Genomic DNA, 23,658 nt, shown 5'->3' on the forward strand with positions numbered 1-23,658 from the left:
AAGATGAGTAGATCTCTGAAGGGGATAGGAGTGGCTTTCAAGGGAGAGATTTCAAAAAACAGAGTAACTTTAATGTTCTTTTGCTTAAAGGTGAGCTTTCAATCAAATGGCACAGGAATTTAAAAATCCACAGTATTTTTAAAAATTCTAATTTTCCTCCATGGGTTGAACAAATTATGTAACACATTTTTTTAAGACATATTAAGTTTGCCTTCAACAAGGCAATGAAAATAACCAAATATGCTTCATATCAGACAACCAGAAAGATACTGAAATGTGTTAAGCTATTCAAGGTCACTTAAGACACTGGGAATTCAATGTAGTTTTCTGGCAGACTTGCAGTCTTAAAATGCCACTTGGTATTTAACAGAGTTAAACTGATGATTATCAGAAAACTACATAAGAAATCAAATTTATCAGGCCCTTCAAAAGGTTACTTTCCATTCTGCTGGAAGCAAAATGTGCTTCTTGGCATTTTTAATTTCATTTTACAGCAAGGAAAAAAGATAATGCATTAATTTTACTATTACATGTGGATTAAACATTTTTATTTTGAGAATAAAATTGTTACATCGAGGAAAAAAACAGAATTTGGAGAGTATAATTAAAATATCAGGGAAGCTATCAACAAATGAATTTTCTCTGTTGTTTGTATTCCTAGCAGCAAACGTACTTTCGACTGGAACATTTAGAGAATTTCATTTTGGCAGTAGTTTTCAAAGGAATTTTTCCTGACCTATTTGAACATCTTGTATTATAAAATTCTATCCATTCATGGAAAAGTCTTGACTATTCAGGGAAGAGATTTTAGTCATGTAAAAGGCATTTCACATTCCTGCCTGAACACTGACATATGAACTCAGGGAGCTGGATTTTAGTGACAAAAAATGGTTTCTCTCTATGATCTTGACACCTACCAGGATAAGACAGATGTTGGGGAAAGTCCTGGTGAGGTAGCCTCATCAGGAAATAACAATGTCACAAGAAAAGATGCTTTCTTAGCAGAGCGACCAATATTCTACACTCCATGCACAGCATGTTGGCCCTGTTCCGATATCATTCTTTAAACCACTGTCACTGCTGAATCAATAGGCTGTGTGCTGTGGGAGAAAGCATCAGGCTCTTCTAGATTAAGTCGAGGTGCTGCCTACTTAGCTGCCTGGCTTTGGAAAAGTCTTCACTGCTCTGAGCCTTGGCTTCCTCTATACCATGGGGAAATGTATATCTACCTCATGTGGCTTAGCATGAAAATTAGGTTTGGTAACATAAGGTATTTGGCAAATGATGGGTACCTTCCCTCAGGCTACATTAGGACATTGATCTGGGAACTTTTGGATGGAGCTAGTAAATTAGATCCAATCTGAGCTGTCCTGTTTTGTCCTTAGTTCCCCTCTAGTTTGTACTCAGTAGTAACAGCATAAAAAAAAAGACGAATAGTGGACCTTGTTTCTGCTTTCCAAGAGCCAATCACCTAACCGCAGAAAGGATATTGATGAAATCTTGTTCAATATATACTTCAAGATATGCTGTGGGGATGGTGTTTGGTTTGGTGTGGGAATGGTTTCTTTCTAGAAAGCTAGAAAGGAAAATGAAGAAATGTTCTTGCTTTAATGGAGGTTATAATTACTGGCGGAGGACAGAGAGTAGGGTTGTGTTTATCCTTGGAGGGCCTGGTATAATTTATGAGCACACAAAGGCTAGAGACGTACTTTCACTTGTAACAGATTTTCTCTGTATGCTTCTCATTTGAGATTGATTGTGCTTGGTACCAGCCATGTTAAATACATGTCAGCAGGTGATAGCCACCGTTTACTAAGTGCCACTCGGTGCCAGGCACTTAGCTAAGCTCTCTGAATACACGATCTTGTTTAAGCGTCAGAACAAAGCCGAGGTAGGGTTATTATCAGCATGTTATAGACAAGGAATCACAGGTTAAGAGAGGCTCACTAACAAGCCTCAAAGCAACAGTGAATAAGTGAGAGAACTGGGACTGAAATACAGGTCTGTCTGCCCCCAGTCTTTTTCCCCCTGAAACTCCACATTTTACTACCTCACTTCTGGGTATTTCACACCAGAGATCGTATGGTAGGTGCTCCATAATACTTGTTCATGGGATGATTATAAAGAAATACATTTCTGTCCTGGAGGAAGCCCTTTCAAAACTGACTCAGACCTATTTCGGGTTTGCCCTTCTCAGTTGAGTGAGAATTTCACGGCAAAGACTGTGTTGATTTGCTGCATTCCCACTTTTAAGGGCAACCTCAAATGTCTTTTTCTAAGACTCATAGCATATGTCTCTCTTACTTAGTTCTTGAAATTATAAAAAGTATTTGCCAAGTATTGTTAGGACCTTTTGGGATCTCAGCTGATGCTCTTATGCTGCAATAATTTTGTAATCTTCCTTTCCTTAGGCTATGAGTAAGGTTGCAAAAAAGACCATGCTATTTTTATGATTGTTGTTGTTAGAGAAAAAGAATTTTGTGCAAGTCCGCAAGCTGTAAAACAAACAGCATGACTCGAGAGCACAGTTCTGGCTCGGCGTTGGGGGTGGGGGGGGGCAACCACTGTGGAAGGATAAGACACTGACCTTGTTTTCATTCCGTCAAGCAGTTGGGACTGTCATTTGATGTTCCCACATTTTAAAACTGGAGGTGCTTTTTTTTGCTCGTTTTATTTCTTAAGATTCGCCTTTATCAGTTAGAGAAGAGGAGAGAACCTCTACAAAGAGTAACAAGGAGTGAAGGAAAGAGCAGCACTAGAGGTATTAAACATTTAAATTTCATGGAAATGTTTCTGGCTGTTTTATCAATATTTAACCGTAAGTCCCTGGGTGACATCTCCCGTTGTGGGTGATTGTATTTATAGCAAACTGGAGTACAGGAAATGCGTTCCAAAATCAAAGAGGAATAATTTTTGGATTATTGTTTCTTCATTCTTTTGTTAAACAATCATCAGTTGGGCATCAGTGATAAATGAGAGTCCCTGCCTGTTAGCAGCTCATGGCCTAGGATCAGAAATAGACAAAGGAGTGGGGTAAGTTTTGTGTGACTGGATTTGCTGGTTGTAGATGAAATCCAAAGATGAGCCACTTAATGCCCCCCCAAGGGGGAATGTGTCAGGAAAGCCCAGCTTGGGGAAGCTAAAAGTGAGTTTTACAAGATGAGTAGAAGTCACTGTGGCCAAGAAGCAGGTTCCAGAGAGGATAGCATTGAAATAAATAATGAAGAAAGTAAGAGGGCTTACTGTGCTTAAGGTAGGAAAGAAATAGAACAGAACTCCTGTGAATGTATGTGGTGCACAAGATGGAGTCACTCACATCCAGCAGTGTGGAGTTGTATAAGTTCTTTATATATTTTGGGTATTAACCCCTTATCAGATCTATCATTTTCAAATATTTTCTCCCATTTGGTGGATTGTTTTTTTGTTTTGTTTATGGTTTCCTTTGCTGTGCAAGAACTTTTATTTTGATGTAGTCCCAATAGTTTATTTTTGCTTTTGTTTCCCTTGCCTCCGGAGATGTATCTAGAAAAATGTGCTATGGCTGTCAGAGAAATTACTGCATGGGTTCTCTTCTAGGATTTTTATCATCAGGTCTCTTGTTTAGGTCTTTAATCCATTTTGAGTTGCTTTTTGTGTATGCTGTTAAAAGTGGTCCAGTTTTATTCTTTTGCATGTAGCTGCCCAGCTTTCCCAACACAATTTGTTGAAAAGACTATCTTTCCCCCATTGTATATTGTTGCCTCCTTTGTCATAGATTAATTGACATTATATATGTGCGTTATCTCTGAGGTGTCTATCCTGTTCCATTGACCTAGGTGTCTATTTTTGTGCCAGTACCATACTGTTTCGATTACTACAGATTTGTAGTATATATTGAAATGTGGGATTGTGATATATCCGGACTTGTTCTTCTTTCTTAAGATTGCTTTGGCTACCTGGAGTTTTCTGTAGTTCCATACAAATTTTAGGATTATTTGTTCCAGTTTTGTGAAAAATGATGTTGGTACTTTGATAGGGATTGCATTAAATGTGTAGACTGCTTTAGGTAATATGGACATTTTGATAATATTAATTCTTTCAGTCCATCAGCATGGAATATCTTTCCATTTGTTTGTGTCATCTTCAATTTCTTTCATTAGGATTTTATAGTTTTCAGAGTACGAGGCCTTTCACCTCTTTGGTTAAGTTTATTACTGGGTAGTTTATTCTTTTTGGTGCAATTGTTAACGGTGTTGTTTTTAAAATTTCTCTTTCTGTGACGTTGTTTGTATATAGAAACACCACCAATTCCTGGGTATTAATTTTGCGTCTTGCCCCTTTACTGTTTCGGTTTATTACTTCTAGTAGTTTTTTGGTGGAATTGTTAAGATTTTCTATTATCAGGGCACTTGAGTGGCTCAGTTCATTAAGCATCTGGCGCTTGATCTCAGCTCAGGTCATGATCTCATGGTTTGTGGAACTGAGTTCCACATCATGCTCTGCATCGACAGCACAGAGCCTGCTTGAGATTCTCTCTGCTCCTCCCCTACTCTCTCTCTCTCTCTCTCTCAAAATAAATACATTTTAAAAATAATTTTAAAAGACTTTTTTTTTACATATAGTATCATGTCACCTACAAATAGCGACAGTTTAACTTTGCAATATGAATACTTCTTATTTCTTTTTCTTGGCTGACTGCTGTGGCTAGGACTTCTAGGTCTACACTGAATAAAAGTTAAATGCCAGTTGTTATTACTGTTGTTGCTATTGCCTATTGAATGCTGAGTGCAAGGTCTATCTTTCCTTCAACTTGATGTCCCCCGAAGTCCTTGTCTAGTGTCTGTACATAATAGTCTATCAAGAAATAATTGTTGAATTGAGCTGAATTGAAATGCTATAACATAGAAGCACCAAATGAAGTTTCTGAAAGAGGTGAAGAAGAATTCATGCATGCTTAATGTACAACTTCAAGTAGTCACACAGTAAAGGTCAAATGTCCCAAAGGTGACATTTGGGAATGAAAGACAGGAAAAGAGCTATGGTATAAAGTAAAATGGAAGGTAACTCCTAAAAGTAAAGAAAGAAAACTGACCCAAGAGAAGGAGCCTAAGAAGGAGTCTTCACAGATACCTGGGGCTTTCAAGAGGAAGTTAGTAATCTGACATTTTTCCTTCTTGTCTCAAGTTTTTATCAAGATATAACATGAAGAACCATCTAATAGATTGTCACTGCAAGAAAAAAACTATCAAGCATAAACTTTATAAAAAGAATTATATATTGCCTAGAATGGAAACCTGATCTTAACACCTAATTTCAAATATTATTCAACTGGTATCATGATTCTTGTCTTAATTTTTTGTAGTAATTTAATTTTTTCTGAATGCAAGATATGTTAATCTTTATATACAAACAAAAAATAATTGCCTTTCCATCTTCAAACTAAACTTCTCCAAAAGAGAAATAAGATAATCATATTTATTATTAACAGAACCTAAATATAAATCAACAAGTGGAGCACAACCTTAAGTGGAAATTCTTTTGGTGCACTGGATTTAGATTTGGGGGCATTAATTTGCATGTTGCAAAGGAGCTATTTAGCATAGATCTAGCTACAGTAGTTCAGCAGCATGGAAATCTAAGTGAAGATGGCATTAAAGAGGGGAAAGACTTCTTTGAACACGAGATAAATTCAGCAGCTCTCAAGCATTTTACTTTCCAAATAAACCTCCCAAACCTGCAATGTGCTGTGGCTCACTCTGTCTCCGATGGCTGCAAACTATATGCAATACCGTACTGCATGGCGTTCACAGCACAAGGGTGCCAGGCAGAGAGAAGAAGAATCTCTAAGGAAGATGGATCTTTTTCTCATCTGCACAAATGCATGAAGTAAACATCACTGCTATATCCCATGTCTTTCCATCAGAAGAAAAAAAAATCCCGAGTACACAAATCAAGGCCTACTTTCTTACTACCGAAGATTTGCATGTCCTTTTCCCAGCATCTCTGGTGATGTTTAATTCTTGGAGGGCTGACTGGAAAATGAGGATCGACATAGATACATACATTTATGTGTTCCTGAACTTCCCTACCCTTGTCTGTGGTTCCCTTTGGTGTTTATTATTTATTCTTTGAATGGTGGCTTTCCAGAAGCTTTGAATCTGCCTGAGAGCATAAAAACACTATCTCTCTGGTGCATTTCATGCCTCTTCAGCATCTCCCGCAAAAAAAACCATGCGGTGCTTTCTCTGCTCAGTCAGGGGGCTTGTTGGAGCTGTTCTCTACTCAGCTTGGAAAAGGCCAGGGTGAGACTAGCAAGCATACATGGTAGCATTCCGCTGATTTTCAAAGAGTCAACACCCACAGCTTTGCTTGCTTTGATTACCACCAAAACGAAAGAGACAGAGTTGTTGCTTCATTGCTTTCCAGCCAGGATTAAACCCATATGAAGCTGTCTTTTCCCATCCTTATTTTGAATTGCTCAGTGGAATAAAAAAAAAAATATTTCTCTGCCTCTTGTTTACATGCTGGTCTATAGTTTGTATTTGAATATAAGCTTTGGCATATTATGAAACCTAGCATAACCACCCAGCTAGAAAATGATAGCTGACATAAATCAGGCAGCTCCCATGTAAAACAGATTTGTAAAATCTGCTTTATATTTCCTAATGTACCACAGAAAGGATAACAAAACTTTGGAAATTTAAAAACAGAGAGAAATTATTTAAGGACTTCATTGGAAAATAAGTACAAAGAGCAATAAACAAAATCCATCATATAAAGAAGCTTGAATTGAACTGAAAAGACGCCAACTTCAATTATTTCTCTGGCCATAAGAAATATCAGGAAGTAGGCTTCAGAAACCTGAGACTCACCTCCCCCCTTGCCTACCCCACCATATACACACGAACAGAAATAATACTGAAATAAAAATAAAAAGATGCTGCTCAACAGAGACAGGGACAACATATACACATTTTTATAAAAAATAATTCTAATAATTATGATTAATAATATGCAGAATGATCTCCAAAAGAGACTAGGAATCAAAGCTAACCATAACTCAAAGCTTCAGCATTTAAAAGTCTATACCAGGTCAGGTGTGAAAAATACTAGGAAGGAATCTATTTGCTAAATTCTCCACTTAGTCCCTTAGAGAGTGCAGTGTTCTGTAGAATTCTAATGGAAATGAAAAGAGATCTGAAGTGTCATTAAATTGTATATAAATGCCCTTTCCCCAGGTCAGATGGTCTCAAGCTCTCACCACTCACATTTAGAGGGGCTCTTAACACCATGCTGCAAGTCTCCTCTCCATGCTCACAGGGGAAATTATAAGCTTCTTTTCCAAGACTTCCAAATCTTTCACGATATGTCCCAAACCATCTTCCTAGTTTTATATCAGCTCCCTCATTCTCACATCCTCTATGCTGCAGCTTTCCCCAGTGTCAATGTATTTTCCCCCTCTTCCTCAGTAGTAAGAAGTATTTAAGGGGCGCCTGGGTGGCGCAGTCGGTTAAGCGTCCGACTTCAGCCAGGTCACGATCTCGCGGTCCGTGAGTTCGAGCCCCGCGTCAGGCTCTGGGCTGATGGCTAGGAGCCTGGAGCCTGTTTCCGATTCTGTGTCTCCCTCTCTCTCTCTGCCCCTCCCCCGTTCATGCTCTGTCTCTCTCTGTCCCAAAAATTAAAAAAAAAAAAAAACCAAAACAAAAAAAAAAAAAAACAAAAAAAAAACGTTGGAAAAAAAATTAAAAAAAAAAAAAAGAAGTATTTAAGAACTTGGAGTCTAGAGTTAGACAAAGGCCGACCCTGCCACACACCCAGAATGTGGCCATTGACAAATCACTTTATTTATTAATGAATACACAGATTCAACACCACTTACTGAGCCTCTAGTGCCAGCTTTGTGTTGCGTGTTGGGGTAAAGTAAAGAGGAGTATAAAGTTCAAAGACGTTATTCTCATTGATGAAGACAGAAAATATCTGATTAGTGTCACAATGAAAAATAAAGCAGGGTAAGGATTCAGAGTGAAGTGGGAACAGAGAGGCGAGTGCGTTGTGTTTTCCACAGCTGGTCAGGAAGGCTTTTCTGAGAAGATGACATTTGATCAGAGACCTGAATTGAGGTCTGGAAGTGAGGCATGCCGATATCTGGGGGACAGTGTCCCAGACAGGGGGATCAGCAAGGAGCATTCTTGGTGCATTCAAGGAGCAGCAAAGAGGGAGAAGGGTGGCTGTAGAATGATGGATTCAGGAGAGAGTGGTACGTAATGATGTCACAGAAGTTGAGGGCAAAATCATGCAGGATCTTGAAAGCTGTGCTAAGAACCTTAGGTTTTAATGCAAGTGAGATGGGAAGCTGTTGGAAAGTTTGTTCAGAGCACTGACATTATCTGATTTGTGTTTTTGAAAGATCACAAAGAGACCAGGTGTGAGGCAATGGCAGCAGCAGAGAGACCAGAGTCTGCAAAAGTCTGAGAGAGACGAGAATAGCTTTGATTGGAGATTGGAGCCGTGCTGGAGGAGATGTGACCGAATGACCTCAGTGTCATTTTTGGAAATTACTCCACACTGCCGTTATATCCTTGATCAAATGAAGTCATTGGGAGGATTATATGAGTTTCATTAGAATACAGTGCTTGGCGTAGTTCTTGGCATGGCTGAAATGGTTAACAAAAAGACAAGTGTTATTTCTGCCAGAAGGCTCAACGAAATGTCACCTCTTGAAAGGCTCCCTCACCACTGACTTCCACCCATCTTTATCGTCAGCCTAATCCCTCTCTCCACTTCCTTTGCATTATGTATTATATACACCATCATAATAGTGTTTGTCATAGTGTGTGTCCTCATACTTATCTTATGCTTTTGTTTTCTCAGCTATGATGTTAGCTTGATGAAGAGGGTGACTGTGCCTTATTCTTGGCCCCTCAGTGCCTAACATAGCACCTGACACATCAGAGACTCTAAATATATGCTTGTTGAATGAATAAATGAACTTAAATTCTACTTGCTCTGTGTTTTTTAACTTACTCTAATCTGTACCTCCACTTAGTATTTTTACCAGTCATGTCACTTAACATGTATCAGTTAAACTTTACGATTTTGTATGCAAAATTATTGATTTTTTTGTATCCATATCTTGTTTCCAAATAGACCATAAAGTCTTATGGAATAAGAATTGTTATCTTTTATTCTTTGTATGTCTCAGAGTATTATGTATTATGGTCAACTATCATTGTACTGTTAAGAGAAAAGCTTAATGAATAAATGCACAAGTGGACTTCAGGATCATTGGAGAGAAGGCTCATTATACATTTTTGAGGGACTAAGTAAGTGATGATGTCAGAATATAATTACTAGTGTTTTAGAGAAAGCAGAGAGAACCCAAGAACACTAGCCAGAGAAATTTTGGAATGCTCTCAGAATGACGAGGGAAAGTAGGAATCCCAATATCATTTCAACACTCAAGACTGTTCATCAAAACTTAGCTTATGCCTGCTTATTAAAGGGAAGAATAGAAGGAGTCTGATTCTAGAATCAGATGTGGGCTCTAGTGTTTTCCAGAAACTGAGATTGGAATAGTTAGGCAAAATGATGAAAGATATAAAGAATTCAATGGGATGTCATTATAATGTCTAGATGAGTTATGACCCAAATACAGGAAGAATATAACAAACGGAGAGGAGCTCCTTCAAGTTCCTATATACAGGAACTTAGATATTTGACAAAGCTCTTATACATGGGAAGACATTTAAATATCTCACCTGGCAAATGATGCAAAATCCTATCAAGGAACAACAGCCTGGAGTTGGGGGTGATGGTGCATTCAGGTCTCTGTTAGTGGACAAAAGATTTAGGTATGTATAACTTGAACTTGAAGCACACAAGTGGTAAGACCACCCCTGTTGGAGAATGTATTCATTTTTTAAATTGATTTCTAACAAATCACCACAAACTTAGCAAGTTAAAGCAAAACAAATTTATTATCTGGCAATTCCTAAGGGGGACTCTGGATGTGGGTTAGCTGGATCTTCTGCTCAGAGTTTTATCAGACTGAAATCAAGACTGAAATCAAGGTGTCATCCAGGGTTATGACCTCCTTTCAGACTTGAAGGTCCCTTTCCAAGGCCAGCAGGAGAGTACTCTCACTGCTCCTTGCTTCTTTTAAGGCTCACCTGATTAAATCAGACCTGCCTGGGAAATTCCCCCCCTTTGATTAACTTAAATTCATTACATCTGGAAATTCGTCACATCTGGGAAATTCCTTTTGCCATGTAATGTAACAATTGTAAGAGTAATAACTCCTCATATTTACAAATTCTACCCATACCCAAGGGGAGGTGGTTATACAGGTTGTGCACACTAGGGGGCAGAAATCTTAAAAGTCATCTTGGAATGCTGTCTACCACAGAGAGAACTGACTTAGGTAAATAGGTCTCAATGTGTCCCAACAGACACATTGTCCCAACAGATAAGGGTCCAGTCATGTCCTGTTGATAATTCTGGTATTTAAGAAACCCCAGAAAATTGAGAAGGCATCTCCTAAAATTACTTTAGGAAAGGAACATCAAAATTAATGGGGAGATAGCAGTGTCCTTATCTTTTAATGATAGCAAAATTTTGTTTTATGAATAAGAAAACCAAAATATAAAAGCATTAAAATATTTGTCTTTAGGAATCTGTGCTTATTTTGAAGTTTAATTATTTGTACTGCTCAAGAAAATTAGACCTACTAGAATAAGAGGTCAATCTTATAATTCCAAGTTAAAATAAGTAATTGATTCATTGCTTTAGACTTAACATTTCAGATTGAAATTTCATTTGAAATATTTAAGAGAAACTGAAGTTCACCATATCTAAAAACTTAATTTATTAGATTTATAAGAATTAATTAAGTTATTGGAAAGATTGTTAAGTCACACAATGTACTTAAAAGGAAATAAAAATATATCACATTAATAAATGTGGCTGGATATTCAAAGAATTTAATTAAGTTGTAAAGTATTCCTTCAAAGTAATTATTAAACTTGCTAGATTGATAAGTTTCTTAATTCAATTTATAAACTAGCATACAAGCTTAAGAAAAACAAGGGTTTCAAATTAATTGAATACTAATTCTGCACCAAAATAATCTTGAATAGCTCTTTTCTAGGCACAAAAATTGATTTCAATAACGTGAAAATACACACAACAAGTTTCAGTTCTGCTATGATTTTTGTCAAGTCACTTAACTTCTCTTAGCCTCAGTTCCTCATCTGCAAGACGAGGACGTGGGTCATCTTGTTAACTTGCAGAGTTGCTGTAAAGAGTAAATGAGATATTTTGCATAAAGTGGTTGGCACATGTTAAGCTCTCAATATTGAGAGCTTAAGGGGAAAAACATATGATTTTTCTCCTAAATATAAGGGCAAAGGTTTTGTTTAGTCTATCCGTACCAGGGACCTTTAAAGTTTAATCCTCCATATACCTTCTTCGATAACAATTAGTTTGTTATTTTATCAATAACGTTTGGAGGATTAATTTTAATGCCCAAGGCAATACAGTTACTTGTGTGAAACCCCAGAGGTGGTTGACCACACCCTTCAAATCTTCACCAGAAAGTCAATGTAGGAAAGTAATAGCAAACCAGTGTCCCATTTCAGTTTTTAAAATTGGAGGCACAGAGGACAAAAAGTAAGTATCAGGCTCCAGGGACTTTATGCAACCAGTGTTTCTGTGCCAGTATCTGGGGCCAAATTACTGGAATGGGATATAAACTCTAGGGGAAGGGGGAAGTTAGTATTCCCTCTAGGCTAATAGTCGCCTGGTGAAATGCCGTATTTGTGTCAGAAGGAACAGAGGAATGCAGTGCTGTCTGGGCAGAGTGCAAACAGAAAATCCAGAGGAGAGTTGACACAATCACTCTACATGACTTAGAATGTATTGTAGTTGATACAGACCAATCCACTGTTACTGCATTCCCATATTTAGGGGCTAAACAAGCTATTTCAAGGGGGGAAAAGCATAAAATTAATTATTCTGAGCACTTATAAAAATCTTCAAATATGTCTAATCTCTTGGGAAAAAAAGGCAACTATTTTTGATGTGTAGGGGAGGAAAATTTTTTCTTTTACCCTTCTAGGTTCCTTTGGCTGGTCTATTAATTAAATTGACATAGGAAAACTTAGCAGGAGAAAGACAAATTTAATTGCATATGGGAGTGCCATAACAATATGAGACCCCCAGACAGTCAGGCAACTAAGGCTTATTGACATCTTGAGCTAAGAAGGGGGTAGGTGTCTGAGACTTCAAAGGGGAGAAAGATAATTCACAGGAAAATGGGAAGAGCAAATGTGTGGTAAACAGATGTTTGCCATGCAAAGTAAAGATAATAGGACACAGAAAGTTTACCATACCTGTCCCATATTCCTTGTAGTTTCATCTGGTGATTGTTCTCTTCTGGGACAAGGCCCTCTATCTAAATTCTTTTAGGCAGCTAAGGGGATGGTAAAAACTCTTCCTTGAGTCTTTTGGGACATCATTGACTACAGCTCAAAGAATCTACCTGACTATGTAGCACATTTTGGGGAGGCTTGTTGTGAACCGCTTCAGATGATAACTCCAGGGGGAGAACAAACACAAATACAGAAAGGTACATCTGTGAGAGAGAGACAGGCAGAGAGACAGAGAGATGGGAGGAGTAGAGGAACAGAGAGAGACAGTCTCAGAAAAAGAAAGCAGAGAGAGAACAGATTCCAAGAGAAACTGAGAGAAGACACACAGAGAAAACAAACACAAAGAGGTGATATTAAAATAGAGAGGCCTCACACTGAGAGCTGATGAGACAAAAAGAATCTGAAAAATACATATATATATATAATTTTCAAGGCCCCAAGAAAGCAGTCAGAGGACCAGGGAAGGAAAAAGAAAGAAAGGAAGATAACACAGGGCAACATTCAATTTAGTCAATATTTATTGAGTGCCCATGGGGAACATGGCAACCTCCTGGAACTTAAGTGGAAATAAATTCAATTTTCTCCTGTTCTGAAGGGTGGGGAGGTTCAAGTCTGTGGAATTGCCTTGGGGCAGAGGAGGTATAAATACGGACAGGTCCATATTGTGCTTTGCTTCTAGATGGCTGGCCCAGCAATTCTGTGCCTTCTGGGGTGACCTGAAACTTTCTCTTCTCCCAGTTCCACGAAGGAAAAACAAATATTTAAGGAGAAACAAAGATGAAAGCATTATATTGTTGGTTTTCTTTTATACTTGTGATATCAGGTCTAAACAAGTGTTACTTAGTAGTAACACCATATTTGCTGGTTAAACATAAAAATCTAGAATCTATATATTTAAAAAGAGAAATGTTAAAAATTATTTTAAAAGACTGAATCAGAGGCCACTTTCATTAGTCTCCTTCCTTACCATGTCCTGACATATATGATAATGTGAAGTATTTCTTTTTATAAAATTTTTTTCAATGTTTTCATTTATTTTTGAGACAGAGTGAGACAGAGCATGAGCAGGGGAGGGGCAGAGAGAGAGAGAGAGAGAGAGAGAGACAGAATCTGAAGCAGGCTCCAGATTCTGAGCTGTCAGCACAGAGCCTGACGCGAGCTCAAACTCATGGACTATGAGATAATGACCTGAGCCGAAGTCAGATGCTTAACTGACTGAGCCACCCAGGTGCCCCTGTGAAGTATTTTTAAAACAAATTTTTCTTTATTTCAAACATCTCAGCCTAGAAAATATTTCTTAGGAATATCAGAATACACAGACACATATCTGATCAAAATGTCTCCAAAAGACCTGCGGAGAGGGAAATGTCTGTCACATGACTCATGGTATCCATCACACAAAAATAAACCAGAGGTTTAAGAGAAATACTACTATTCCTGGCAGTGGGTTCTATAAAATAGACTTTCAAGGAAAAGACACAGTCATCAAAACTCATTATACCTTATCAGCAAACCCACACCCATTCAGACTAACCCATCTGAAAAACCTAAAAAACAAAACAAAACAAAACACATGTGGCAGAACAATTTATGGGAATATTAGCTTACCTTTATTCTTCTTATATTTTCCTACCTCACAGCTAAACATTTGTTATTTCTTAGCCTCTGGTATTTTTTCACAGTGGAAAACAGAAGGTGCTTAAAGTAAAGGGCTCTTTGTGATGTGAAGTGAGAGCTTATTCAAGAAATTATGCTACTATTACCCTGAAGATGACAGTAGACAGGATTTTGAGAAACTCAGGAAGAGGTCAAAGTCAAGACCCACACATTGTTCAGTAGCAAAAATAGCATTCCAGGGAGGTGGCCCATGGCAGTAGGAATGTCTCTTCGATGTACCACGAGAGTGGCACCCTGGGCACCAGATTCCAAACTTCCAAACTCCAAAGATGCCCTTTGATGCCTCAAATGTGAGATGGAGCAAGAGAATGGCCAGATCAGAAGGATTGGATTCCAGTCTGGAACAGTGAAGATCACACTGGGACTCAGTAAGTAGACAAATGACTGTATCTCAGATGATGTAGTACTAACTACAACTAACTCTAGGACCACGCAGCACAGCTTCATGGTATGGTGTGTTCCAGTAGTGACTCGAATTGAATTTTCTACCACCCTGGCAAAACAAGCTTAGAGAACAATTTGGGTTAATTTTATAAAAATAAACAAATGAGGTATTTTATATGTATCTGTATTTGTGATCTGGGTGTCATACCTGCCATGCAAACTTTGGCATCACATAGAACTAGGGCTGGGTAACCCTTGGGCACTTTACTCAATTTCTCCAAGTCTCAGTTTTCTCCATCTGTAAAATGGAGATAACAGTAGAACTTAATTTATAAATTACTATAAGCAGTGAGGATTAAGTGCACATAAGGTTCGGTGCCTGGAACATAATAAGTATTCAATAATGGTTGTTATTTTTATTCAGTTTGAAAAATGAGTCCATCAGAAGTGAGACACAAAGCTTTCAGCCATTGTACAAACACAACTATTGCAAAGAGGGAAGCACCATCGGTTAGGCACACTGTTCACAAGATGAAAACAAGTTATTAATAGTTCTTCAAGAGAAATACACTATCCCTTGCTGGAAAAACAATATGAACACATGGCCAAGAAAAACAACCATTCCTCACAACTTTACCAACATGAGGCCATACCCACTCATAGCAGCATGTCCAATAAACTTCAAACCCATGGAAAAGAACAATCGAAGCAATTCAAAATACTTAATATGGCAATGGCTTTTCAAAAGTCAACTGCTACCCTTTTCCTCTTCATTTTTTCCCCTCCCTTCCTCCAACACAACCACATCAGAGGCTACAGATATTTATAATTCTCTGAGTGACTAACTGTGACAAACTTTTAGCAAGAAGGCTGTGGAACTTGATAGAAGTATCTTAATATGACAGGTATACTTCTCCAATGGAACATGGGAGTAGAGAGCATATCTAATTTTTGATAAACTAAAATAGCACCTTAAAAATTGAATGACTCCACACAGGGACTTAAGAGTAGAGCCAGTTTCAGGTCAGATAAGGCTCCAGCTACTAGGTAATCAGGTGTGCATTTATGTTAGAAATCTTAGCTTGACCTCACTGTCTATTCATTTTTGCGTGCCTCTATCCTCCCCAGATCATTTGGAACTAATCACTCGTCTCCGGTCTGTGACTTAATGGGCCCTGGTGGAAAAACCATTACTTTACAGTTCAAAAAACATTTCTTGAGCTTTTGTAGGATGAGGGAGGATCAGGACCAGTGGCAGACATACAATTGCAAAGGCAGGTTGGGCAACTGCACAGGGCTTTGAACAATATGCTAAAAAGAGGTGATGTGAATAGAGTTGTTCCTTAGACATACCTGATGAGGTAAGGAGAACGCATGTATGTGAGAGAGCATGGAGGATGAAAAGGTAACTAGAAATCCAATAAGCTATTCAGAACAGAGACACTGAGGCAGAAATAAGCGCAACCACCTTCGTCCTGTTGCCAGGGTGAAATAAAAAAGTCCAAGTTTGAGTTCTGGTGCCTTCACAAAGGGCCCTGTCCTGGAGTCTCAGCCTATGGGAACACCTTAAGTACTGCCAGCTTGATTGAGCTGCTAGTGCCCTCTAGTGGTGGCCCACATGATGGCCATAAGCTTGTGAACCATCCAATTCCTGACCCATTTCCCAAGTACCCACCACCATGTGCTGGCTTCTGTGATAGCTGCTGGAGCCCCAGATCTTCATGACATTGGTTTTCCACTGAAGAAGCTCAAAGTTTACGATGCGGGACACAGAGATGAACACATCAGAATCATAGTGCATAGTCAGGGCAAAAAAAAAAAAATGTGGAATCACAAACTACATAAAACAGAGTTCCTACAGAAGAGAGATGATTAACTTTTGGGTCTGGGGGCTTTGATGGTGGTTTGATGTCTGGGTTGGCAGTGACAAAGTCCTCCTGGAAGATGTGATTGAGCTCTGAAAGATTAGTAGGACTTCATTAGGCAATTAATATGAGATGAGTTTTCTAGGAACAGAGATCAACAGGGGTTACTTGGAGAACTGCGAGTAATTGTAATTAGGAACATCGAATGGGAATACAGTTAGATAGATTTTCTACTGGCCCATTCTGAGGGAATCTAAATGGTACTCAGTGTTCCCAAACTGTTCCATTCAACAAACATTTATTAAGCATCTTCTGTAGGCAATGGATTCAATATTATTCTAGTCCTCAGGATGCTTACAGTCAAGCATTAAGACAAATTCAGACAGAAATATGAAGGGATAGTTTCTATAAAGAGCAAATTATACACAAGTAGCAGTTGGTAGCAAAGAACAGAAGGATTTATATTGAAAGAGGCAATCAAGGAAGCCTTTCCAAGTAGGAAACACAACGTGAGCATGAAATGAAAGAACACACAAGCAGGAATTTGCCAGATGGTAGTCCATGGGGAGGTTGTTTCTGGAATGTGTGATGCACTGGCTGAATGTCTTCCTGCCTCTCTGGTCATGTTTACTTTACTTCCCTGGCTCCCCTTCTTCTCACCCTTCTGTGACCAATCCCTCAAGGTTCTGTGCTCAGCACTCAGCTCTTTGCTTTGTTCTTTCTCAATGACTTTATTCGCACCCATGGTGTCCACTGTGAACTTCAAACATTTTATTTAATGGAGACCCCACATTACTGAGTGCATTCCTTTTTACCTAGAAAGTCAGACTATCCCTAATGACATGAGCTGCAAATGGAATCCACCATCTTGAATGTCTGAGATCCTCTCCCTTGGTTGGTTGTCCCATCTACGCTTTAGTTTTCTGGTGTAAGTCAAGAACCTTGAAAAGACCTTATTTTCTTCTTTTCTTTCCCCAACATCCAGTGCCTTTCCAAGCTCTGCAGAATTCATACATCCTTTTCTTTTTGTGTCCACTATTACTGCCTTATATTAGTCCCATAATCTCTTACCTGGCTGATTGCAGTGGTCTCCTAATCGGTCTTTCTGCTTCTAGCTTACCCCTCAGTTTATCTGCTTCACGATATTTCTAATAAGCAAGTCTGATCTTGTATTATATACCATCCACTCCTCCTGCTTACAATGCTTCTGTGTTTCCTACAGCCTTCAGAATCAGGTCTCAGCTCCTTAGGGTAGTAGACAAATCTCTCCTTCTAACCTCTTTAGCACCATTTGCTGTCCTCTGCTTCAAGGAATTTTCCAGGAATTCCAAACTTATTGTAGGCCCTCCTAAACATCATGTTATTTCATACTTTCCTGCCTTGAAAAGCTGTCATCTAGAGTGGTCTCCCCATCATGTTTCCCACATGGAAAACTCCAATTTAATCCCCCCAAACTCAGTTTCATGTCACTTCCCCTCATTGAGCCTTTCCTGGACCCTCCCTTTTAGATAGATAACCACTTTCTTCTTTGGGCTACTTCCTGGACCATGTGTGTGCGTATATTATGATGTCGTTTTGTGACCGTCTGTTTACCTGTCTGTGTTCCTTGCTTCAGGCTGAAGCAGCAGTACAGCAGGGTAATTAAGAAACTGGAACTGAATCCTAGCTCTGCCACTTATCAGAGTGAATTTAGTCTTGTGAAGTTGTTTTCAGGTTAATGTGCCTCAAGTGCTTTGAACAGTGTCTGCCATAGAGTAAGTGTTATGCAAAAGTTTGCTTTAATTTTTTTTTTAATTTTTAATTTTTATTTTTTTCAAGTGGCTGTCTGCCCAGTGTGGAGCCCAACATGGGGCTTGAACTCACAACCCTGAGGTCAAGACCTGAGTTGAGATAAAGATTGGACACTTAAGCCATTCAGACATCTGAGCCACCCAGACACCCCTGCTCTGATTTTTGCCCATGAAACTATGTCTTATTCATCTCCATTTTCCTAAAGTCTAACACAGTATATGGGACAAATGTTTGTTGAGAGAAAGAATGACAATCTTTGGTTCTTTCCTTTTCCTTGCTCAATTATCTAATGAATCCCTAAGTCCTGCTGGGTTTTCCTTTACAATGTCTTCTGCATTTAATTTTCTTTCTGTAGTTACTATCAACATTCTTTCATTTATTCAACAGAAAGTTATCAGTAATCAACAGTTTAAAAGGCACCACTCTGCTGAGAATACTGCTTTGAACAAGACAAAGTCCCTCTGCTATGGAGTCCCTCTGCTTACATTCTAGCAGATGGTACAGACACTAAATAATAGCACATTAATTATTTGATTGTAAGTGTGATATGTATCTTAACCTAGTGTTGAAGGTCAGAAAGTTTCCCTCAGAGAGGAAATTTCACTGATATATGAAAACCTAGAAGTAAATAGCTTAAGCATAAGGTGGTAGCAGCTGTGGTAGAGAGCATCCAGGCAAAAGAAACATCCTGTGGAAATCCCGGAGTCAGGAAGAAATTTGACACACATAGATTTTGAGTTCCTTATGTCTGGATTATTACTACAAATGCTACCTGATCTCTGTACAAGATGACCTTCCATACAGTTCTAGAATTACACTTTCTATCATGTTGATTCACTGCTCAGAAAACTTCCATGATTCTCTGTTGCCTCCTGAATAACATATTAATTCCCCAGTTGTTTCTCATGACCCAGTGCAATATGGGCTCTAGTAATGGTCCAGTTTTTTCTCTCATAAGTCATCTACGTTTATATTCAGCAATAACCATCATGAACTATTTGATAATCCTGCACATTCCTTATTTTTTGTTACTTTCCCACATTTATCCATGTTGTTATAGTCACTAAAATGCCTTTCTTTTCTATTCCTATCCATGCTTTTATTTCTACAAAACAATATTTACTTGTTCTTTGTGTGATATGCTTTGGTATTTTCTATTCTAGTCTATTTTATTCTATTTCAGTTTTTAAAACAATCAAGTAGTAACCTACCAAAGTGATTTCATAACCCACTAATGGATCTTAACCCACAGTTGAAAACTGCCCTAAATAGACTTAAAGATTTTTCCATGAATCTTGAATGAGGTTGGCTTTAGTAGATTCTAAGTTTTCTTCCAGCAATAGAATCCTCTAACTCAGTTACATCTTGAATTTTGGGCACCTGTATTCTCTCAAGACGGCATGGTAAAATTCTGCATGAACACATGATGAATGGGGGAGCTAATCATACAGATCCAAGGAACCCTGAAGATACTTGGCAGTGCATTTTAATTTGTAGGACATGTCACACTTTGCTTTTCCAATACTGGCAATGTTCTGAACTGAAATTGCTAATTGTATTGAGCTGTTCCAAATCATATACTGGGCAAAGATGAACATGGGGGAGAATTTCCAGTTGTAACTGAGAAAACAAACAAACAAAAGCCACCATTAGCAAGTAAATCCATGGCAATTAGATGCAACTGTAGTTCATATTATGTACTAAATATACTTTTGTGGATAGATTGCTCTATAACAGCCCAAGGGGAATACTTGAAGCTTTTGTAATAACCACTCCTCAAATAATCTGTTTTTCTTTTTTTTTTTTAATTTTTTTAACGTTTATTTATTTTTGAGACAGAGCATGAACAGGGGAGGGGCAGAGAGAGAGGGAGACACAGAATCCGAAACAGGCTCCAGACTCTGAGCTGTCAGCACAATGCCTGACACGGGGCTCGAACTCACGGACCATGAGATCATGACCTGAGCCGAAGTCGGACGCCCAACCGACCGAGCCACCCAGGCGCCCCAAGAATCTGTTTTTCAAAATCATTTTTATATCGTGTTAACTTTCAGTAGACAATTTCAGTTTTTCAGTATCTCTTCTATTTTAGATTTTGCAATGTCAACACCTGGATCAACCTGTCATCTTGTTAATGTTCTTCAAATCTTTGTCTCCAGCCCAGAGTATATTTGTGTTTCATTTTTTCTATATAGCCTACTGCCAACTGGATGTGGCTATAATAATGACCCCCAAACACCCCAAACTCATCAATCTAAATTTGAATTCATTATCATCACCCTAAATCACACCCCTCCATCCCCCCCATCTTACTTTGATTAGAGAATGACAAACCATCTTTCCACTTAAGCGAGAGATCAGTGGCATCAGGCTTGACTTCTTCTTCAACTAACTTGCCATAATTCTTCCTGATGTTGCATCCTATATGCTCCTTAAATCTGTCTACTTCTCTCCAACCTTCCTGCCTCTACTGATGTTCAAGTTTCCCAAATGGTCCTCCTGCCATCTTTCTTAACATATTTCACAAAGTGGCGATTGTCACATGTCATTCTCTAGCTGGAAACCATTCAGTTAACTATTATTCCATTTAGGAAAGATTCTAATGGAAAGTACCTAAAATTGCTTGCAAAGCCCCCCTGAACTGTCCTCTACCAACTGTTCTTGTCTTGTTTTCATTCTCCTTTTCTCTTCTTTCTTCCTTCTCTATATCTCTCTGTCCATTCTTATTCTACCCACCAATTACTTTTAAAATGTTCTTTATGTTTCAGATACTTTTTTTTTGGGGGGGGGTCTGCAACACTCCTTTTTTACTAGAGAGCTATTATTACTCTTCCCTCAAGCCACATCTTAGATATCCCATAGAAAACATTCCTGGAGTTTTCTAAGTCCAGGCTTTGGGGTCTTCCTGTCCTCCCTTAGTTCCCTATTGCTCACCATTATGCTATATTGAAATAACATGTTCACTTCAGTCCAACATTGTGATCACAGAAATTATTCAACATCATATCTCTATTGCCTAGTGCATAACAGGTGTATGATTAATATTTCTAGCATGAACAAATATCTTCTGATTTCCTCTCTGTCAAGTGGTAAAGAGACTCTCCTTTGGGAGGGCCCTGTGGTGTCAGCCATGCAGGTAACTTGGGAGATAAGTTTATGCAACCCTGGGATAAAGTATTGGAAAACTATTTTGATTGTAAATGATGACTTAAGTCATGACTTAGGTCATGATCTTTAAACAGTATCAGTAGCATAACTTACTTAAAGAAATGTCCATATATTTTATGTGTCTAACTTTACAAACTCAGGAATTGGTAAAAAGGGGAGGGTTATTTTTGGCTCCATAAAATCCCAGTATTTCAGGTAATCTCTTTTCTCTTTAAAAAAATTTTTTTAATTATTTGTTTTTTTTAAGAAAGAAAGAGAGAGCAGGGGAGGGACAGAGAGAGGAGGAGACACAGAATCTGAAGCAGGTTTCAGGCTCTGAGCTGTCAGCACAGAGCCTGACATGGGGCTCAAACACACAAGTGGTGAGATTATGACCTGAGCTGAAGTCAGATGCTCAAACGACTGAGCCACCCAGGTTCCCTCAGGTAATTTCTTTTCTTAGACAACTAAATTTTACTCCTTACCAGATTCATAATTCTCAGATCAATGGGGCTTTCACCAGTTTTATTCACTTATTCTCATTCATCTATTTCTCACTGATAGAATATCTACCAAGTGCCAGATACTGAAAATACTAAATGAGTGAGATTTCATCCCTTCCCTCAAGATCCCATCTATTCAGAGCTGGGAGGAAGGAGGAAGGAAACAGACATGGAAGCTGTTATAATATAGATGCCCTCCAACCTCATGCAAACTTGAACTTAGCCAAAGAATTCCACTGAGGCATTAAAAAAAATGTTAAGGATGAGAAAGTTTTGCTTTATGTAGGAAAAAAAAATAAGTTTTATGAGTGGCAACTCTTCTGAGAGGAGAACATACTGCAAAGAGCAAATACCATAAGGGGAAGATATTTTTGCTTATGGAACTGGAAAGATTCTCAATGCATTAGTTCACATTTAGTCAATGTCATTTGAGTTTGTTACCCTTTTATTGAATTCCATTCATAACTGAAACACAAATAGTCTGACAAAGTCTAGACATTTTTTCAAAGACATATAGGCAAAATATAGCCAATGTGATGAGAGTTTGTGCTTAGTTACAGGTGGTCAACACTTACATCTTTTGACAATTATTAAAATGTAAATGTCAATGGTGAGGCTGCTAATGCTGATACCAGAAGAGTGGGAAAGTATGCTAAAGGATTTTTGCAAAATTAAGAAAAATTTGAAATTAGCAAAACATTTCTGAACAGAATGGTTCGGCAATTTTCACAAGCTAAGCATTCTTCAAAATACATTTCTGGGGCTCTTAGATAAATATTTAGAGCCTCGTTGAATCTCTTGCTATTTTTTTTAACACACTTTGCTGTATGACATCTTATACCTTTGCTGTTCTTTCTGATTGGCACAGCCTTCAGCCCCTTAGATGACTCAAATCTCATCTCTTCTGTGGAGCACCACAGCAGAATCGATAGAAATCTCTCAGGCTGAATTAATTCCTCCCCACTCATTTTGTGCCCACAGCATTTTGTGATTTGCCTTTCAAATTGCCCTTATTACATTATATTATCCTTGTTGGTAGATGTTTCTTGGTTTCCTAACAGACTGGGAGCTACTCATTAATTCCACAACCAGAGGACCCAACAGTGTCTGATATACATTAAAGCTTCCATCTAGACAGGTTGAATGGCTGGATCATTCTAATATTTTTCTCCATCTCTTCTGTGTCACTGTAATATCAAGTTTCTCCAGTTTTGGCTAACTTCATGATGGATGTTATTAAAAATTTTGAATCTGGGGGCGCCTGGGTGGCTCAGTCGGTTGAGCGTCCAACTTCGGCTCAGGTCATGATCTCACAGTTCGTGAGTTCGAGCCCCGTGTCGGGCTCTGTGCTGACAGCTCAGAGCCTGGAGCCTGTTTCGGATTCTGTGTCTCCCTCTCTCTCTCTGACCCTCCCCGGTTCATGCTCTCTCTCTGTCTCAAAAGTAAATAAACGTTAAAAAAAAAAATTTTGAATCTGGGGTGCTTGGGTGGCTCAGTCAGTTAAGCATCTGCCTTTGGCTCAAGTCATGATCTGATGGTTTGCGGGTTCTCTGTGGGCTCTCTGCTGTCAGTGCAGAGCCCGCTTCAGATCTTCTGTCTCCCTCTCTCTCTGCTCCTCCCCTGCTCACATGTGCTCTCACTCTCTCTCTCTCTCAATAAATAAATAAATATTTAAAAAATTTTTAAGTTCAGATCTCACAATTAAGATATAATGTTTTTTGTTTTGTTTTGTTTGTTTTTTTACTTTGACACAAATTTATCTTGGAAAAAGCAAGGGATTGTAGTTTTAAAACCCATCCCTGTCATTGACAGATTATGTGGTTTGGGACAATCAATTTTCTTGCCTTGGACATTACTAAATTATCTCTATATTCCCCATCTTCT

The 23,658-nt window shown here is 38.5% G+C and overlaps 1 protein-coding gene and 1 long non-coding RNA gene across 8 annotated transcripts in view; one reads left to right on the plus strand and one right to left on the minus strand.

Annotated features, from left to right (window-relative positions):
- Window positions 1-23,658, plus strand: part of PTGER3 (prostaglandin E receptor 3) — a 187,493-nt gene that overhangs the window by 152,068 nt on the left and 11,767 nt on the right. Inside the window, exon 3 of one of the 7 annotated variants that reach the window (XM_058716982.1) lies at window positions 8,387-9,261. The exons of 4 other annotated variants lie outside the window; for them this stretch is intronic. In XM_058716982.1, coding sequence (XP_058572965.1) covers window positions 8,387-8,602 — 216 coding nt within the window. In that variant the 3' untranslated portion in view covers window positions 8,603-9,261. Of the gene's footprint in view, window positions 1-8,386; window positions 9,262-23,658 lie in introns of those variants that run through there. 2 more of the 7 variants (XM_058716986.1, XM_058716984.1) reach the window with 2 other exon arrangements.
- On the minus strand, window positions 8,521-13,396 carry LOC131504570 (uncharacterized). Its single transcript, XR_009258062.1, has 3 exons — window positions 12,369-13,396; window positions 11,166-11,272; window positions 8,521-8,633 (listed from the first exon to the last, which is right to left on the minus strand). It is a non-coding gene; the product is annotated as an uncharacterized LOC131504570 (long non-coding RNA).

This window comes from Neofelis nebulosa, chromosome 2 (assembly GCF_028018385.1).
Source record: "Neofelis nebulosa isolate mNeoNeb1 chromosome 2, mNeoNeb1.pri, whole genome shotgun sequence".
NCBI classification, from domain to species: domain Eukaryota; kingdom Metazoa; phylum Chordata; class Mammalia; order Carnivora; family Felidae; genus Neofelis; species Neofelis nebulosa.